Raw genomic sequence first — 4,885 nt, 5'->3', positions numbered from 1 at the left:
TGAAAAATAATAAAATAATAAAATAAAATAAAAAAATAAAAAATAGAAAATAAAATAAAGTAAAATAAAATAAAATAATGCCAAAATCAGCCACAGGACAGGGCTCATGGAGATTGAGCACGCTCCAGGCTCTCAGCTTTACAACCTCCAAATGACAGCCTCACTATCCCATTATCCTCCTGAATTCTGATCCCATTCTGCAACCCAAGGCAAAAGCAGAAATCCCTTAACCTTAACGTTTGCAGATCCTAACACAACGGGGTGTTGCTGGGTTGTGAGGGTCCCCAGGACGAGGTGAGAGATGAGAATTTGATTCCAGGTTCTTAGAAGGCTGATTGTTATGTTGTTATGTTATGTTATGTTATGTTATGTTATGTTATGTTATGTTATGTTATGTTATGCACTAAAACTATACTAAAGAAAGAGAAAGGAGACATCAGAAGGTCACAAAAGAATGAATAATAAAAACCTGTGATAGACTCAGAGAGTCCGACACAGCTGGACTGTGATTGGTCATTAATTAAAAACAATTAATATGTTTGGATAAACAATCTCCAGGCCACATTCTAGAGGAGTAAAACATGGAGAAGCTGAAGCTTCCCAGCTTCTCAGGAGAAAAATCCTCACAGAGGGATTCTTCAGAAAATCTCATGGTGACAACAGGGCTCTGAACTTGGTGAGGGTCCCTAGAGCCTGCTGCTTTCCTGCAGCTCATCATTTAATAAAAGCTGCCTACAACCACCCTTTCTTTTGCCTGCAGAAGCAGCTGGAGAAACCAATGGCTTCTGTAACTTTTCCCCCTTTTTTTTTTCTTTCTTTTGGCTAACAGTGTTTTGGGAGAACAGAGAACACAAATCAGATTTTCTCCAGGACCATGACCCAGAGCTGATCAAAGCAGGGGAACGGGAAGAAGTGGAGGAGGAGATCAGAGTGCAGGTGAGCTTACAATAGCAAGAGGACGCTGCTCACGTGCATTACCTGGGGAGATTTTTCTCCAGCTGTAAGAACTGGCCCTGGCACAGCCCTTCCCTCTTTCCAGAGTCCCTGCTGCCTGTTCTGTGCTTGTTCAGCTGAACAATTGTGGCAGAACAGAAAACTGAGGAAGGTTCCTCTGTGTTTGTCTTGGGCAGGTCGATGAAGTGATGGAGGAGAAGCTGCTGAGGGTCAAAGAGGTTGTGGATGGAGAGACAGGTCCAGGTCAGGTCAAAGCTGTTAAAGAGAAGGTAAGAGCAGCAAGGTGGGAGAATTGAGGGGCAGCCCCAATTCCATCAGTGCAAACCTCAGGGACAATCACCAAAATGTCCCCCCATAAGATTTACTGAATCTCAAGTCAGGAACATCTGAAAATCTCTTCACCTGTGGCTATTTTCAGGGCCTTCTCCATTAGCTCTTGCTCTTTAACTTGTATAAATACTGCTTAGGGCAAGCTGAGCTATTCCAGAGATAGATCACTACAAGATATTTCAGATTTTCACCTTCCTGAAATCCTTGGATGCAGTCAAACAGCAAAATGGAAGCAATCCCTCTCTTTAGTCTGACCAGTTCAGATTAATAGTTTTCCAAGGAAAACAGGGATCTGGAGGCCAGTGAGTTTTCCAGCTGCTGGCTGTTTTCCTCCTGAATAAGGAGTGGTTATTATGTTTCAAGACCATACACCAAAAAAAAATTCCCTCTGAATGTTTTGATGTAACCTTTCATTTGTCTGTAACACCACATAGATCACACACAACCAGGTACTCATTATGTTACTACATCCTATTGAAGGGTTTGGGAATTTGCAATTAAGCCAAGTTTATTTGGGCATAAAAAATAGGTTAAACCCTCCCCAAAACATAGCACATGTCATGTTCACATCTAGTTTTACGGCATTATCATATGAAAAATTCCACAGCTTGTGGTTCTCTAAAATTCCTTAGCAAAGCATTTAAATTAGAGATCATGTCAGTGCAAAATCACTCAAAGCTTACAGCCCACCACTCAATCAGCAGAGCCACTTAAAACCCTCAGGGCAAATAGCCAGCCCTAATCTCATGCTGTATTTCATTTCTGTAATACCTTTTAGCATGCAAATACTTGCTGTTGCTCTACTTCTACTCAAATTATCTTTAAAAATGCTCTTTCACCTGACAAACCTCCAGGGACAATCTAATAAGAAAAGACTGGGGCAGTTCTGAAAGCTGATCCCAACTGGATTCCTAAATCTGCTTCAAAAATAGTGGGGGCTTGAGACAGACAGACAAAATATTGCAACAATCTCCCCCAAGTTTTCATGGGCAGACACATTTAGATCAGCTAGTCAGTGCCCTGCTGCAAAATGTCACACTGGAATTACAGAGCTTTATCTTAGGGGCTGGGTTGTGGGGGTTTTCTTCCCTTCAATGTACTGTTGGAATGGCTTAGGGTGGAGGGAGATTATTTAACTTTTATCTTCCCAAGTTGTGCCAGTCACCTGAGAGAATGAGGCAGGGAAAGAAGCACTAATTAGATAATAGAAATTCCTTAAAGATTTCATCTGAAAAACCCCACCCAAGCCAAAACAGTTCTATTTAAGGAATGGGGAACACATCTTCCCTGTGCAAAGCCATTTAAAATGTCCATTCAGCATTGGCAAAGGCTTTTTCCAATTAGTATTTGCATAAACATCTCAGCCATAAACCAAACCAATGCATACCTGTGCACACAGACTGCAGATCTGCTTCAGGATAACCTGCTCTAGATAATAAGAATCATATGAGCTGGAAAGTTTTGGAAATAGCTCATTAATTTATTATTCAGCAAAACAAATCTCTAGTTTTTCAAGCAATATCTGAGGTCGCATATGTCTCCCCTCAGCTATGCAGCACAAAATAACAGGTTCAGGTTCTCACTGTAGCCAGGAGTGTGTCTGAGTTCAGTGTGAAACTTCCCCCTGCCAAAAAATAAAGGAGAATTCAACATTCTTCAGAGGAATCAGACCTTCCCCTGCACTCTGGCAATGGACAAGGGGCAATGAGAGGGTAATTTCTTCAGGAGAGCTTTTACAGGTGGAATTCTGGGGCCATCATCCCAAATTCCTGATGCCACATTTGGCCATTCCCTCTGTTTCAGGGAGGGATTTCTTCTGCTCTCTTTGTCAGGGAATAATCCCTCCCAGAGGTAGGTGTTCTGTGCCTTCCCAAGCCATAAGATGAGTAGTTCACAACTCAGAAAATTTCTGTCAAATTCATATTAAAAACAAAACATCTGCCTGACCCACAGGAACCAATCTGACTTTTTAAGTCCCTTTTGTGGGGAATACAGTGAGGAAATTTTGGAACTGGAATCTAAAGGGAAATTTCTCCCCTCCAGTCAGTGTTCCAGACATCTCAGGTCTTGGATTTAAGAAAAGCAATATATAACATCTCCTGGCCTAGCCAGAGCCACTCCTTTATTTCCATAACTTCTTTATCACTGATTCCCAAACCTTCAAATACCACTTACTGCTAAAAGCTGGCACTTAGCCCTACCAAGAGCTGCTCTTAGAGCTCCTGAAGATAAGAGAAGTTTCTTTGGAGTGTCTTCCATTACCAAAATACCCCATCCTCCTCCATCCCCACCATTCTCAGTGATGCAAGAACTATTCTCTCTATAAACTTTGTAAAACTGCAAATCCTCCATTTGGCAGCTTTGTGGAAGAACAAACTTGGGTGAAAAAAAAATTGTTCTTCTCATGACAGGTGGGTCTCCAGAGCAGCAGACTGATGTGGAAATAGCAACATTAATTAGATTGCAGCTAATAGTCAATAAAGCACAGTGCTGTTACTGGAGTCACAGATCCTGTGTGTAGTGGTGTTCACAGGGGTCCTAGGATGAGGAAGAGAAGAGAATGTTGACTCCATGTTTCAGAAGGCTGATTTATTATTTTATTATATATATTATATCAAAAGAAAATGATACATTAAAACTATACTAAAGAATACAAGAAAGGATTTCATCAGAAGGCTAGAAAAGAAAGGAATGGAATGATGATAAAATCTTGTGACTGACTAGAGTCCCAACACAGCTGGACCTGTGATTGGTCATCAAGTAGAAACAACTCACATGGACCAATCAAAGATGCACCTTTTGCATTCCACAGCAGCAGATAATTGTTGTTTTTCTTTTCCTCTGAGGCTTCTCAGGAGAAAAAATCCTAGTAAAGGATTTTTCATAAAATATGTCTGTGACACCTGTGCCTGTTTCCAAGCTTCCCACACCCAGGGATGGAGCAGAGTGTCCTGTTTGAGACACACTTTGCTTTCCTCTGATTCTTCCAGAGAGCCCCTGGTCCCATGACTGTCACAGGAAAGGGGATGGGGACACAACAGGAACAGAGGAATTTGGGTCAGCTGTGCTCTAAACTGCATTTTCCTTCTCTTGGCACAGTGGCAGCTCATCCCCTGCCCAGACAGGGATCACCAGGCTGGGACTGGGAGCACTGGGAAAGGCCAGGCTGAGGAAGGGCTGGCAGGGAGATGTCCTCTGAGGGAGGAACATGGCAGTCACTGATCTGGAAGTTACATTTAAGAGCTTATCAGAGCCCTTTCTCCCAAGCCCATTGTGCTGCTTTTCCTGCTCTGCTCCCCCAAGGATTTATTGCTGATCCCCACTGCAGGTAAAGCAATGCATTGGAAATGAACACACCCACACATACACAAAGGCATGGCCAGAATTCAGGGGAAAAAAAAGAAAAAAATACACAGAAAACCCAGGAAAGGGGGACATGAGAACCTAAGTGTGGAAAACTTGCTTCTGGGCTAGGCCTCAACACAGCTTTGGAGATCCCTTTTTGGTGAAACTGAGCAGAAGCAAGAAAACCACAAATGGCTGTGACAGAAATACTGACAAGATATATAAATATATCTATACATATAAACGTATCTATACA

At 42.1% G+C, this 4,885-nt stretch overlaps 1 protein-coding gene across 1 annotated transcript in view; it reads left to right on the top strand.

The window, feature by feature from the left end:
- Positions 1-4,885, top strand: part of IQCA1 (IQ motif containing with AAA domain 1) — a 105,232-nt gene that overhangs the window by 69,151 nt on the left and 31,196 nt on the right. Inside the window, exons 10-11 of the mRNA XM_031063815.1 lie at positions 830-936; positions 1,131-1,223. Coding sequence (XP_030919675.1) covers positions 830-936; positions 1,131-1,223 — 200 coding nt within the window. The remainder of the gene's footprint in view (positions 1-829; positions 937-1,130; positions 1,224-4,885) is intronic.

Source organism: Geospiza fortis, unplaced genomic scaffold (genome assembly GCF_000277835.1).
Source record: "Geospiza fortis unplaced genomic scaffold, GeoFor_1.0 scaffold179, whole genome shotgun sequence".
Lineage (NCBI taxonomy): Eukaryota > Metazoa > Chordata > Aves > Passeriformes > Thraupidae > Geospiza > Geospiza fortis.
This window is presented reverse-complemented; position numbering and strand designations above follow the sequence as displayed.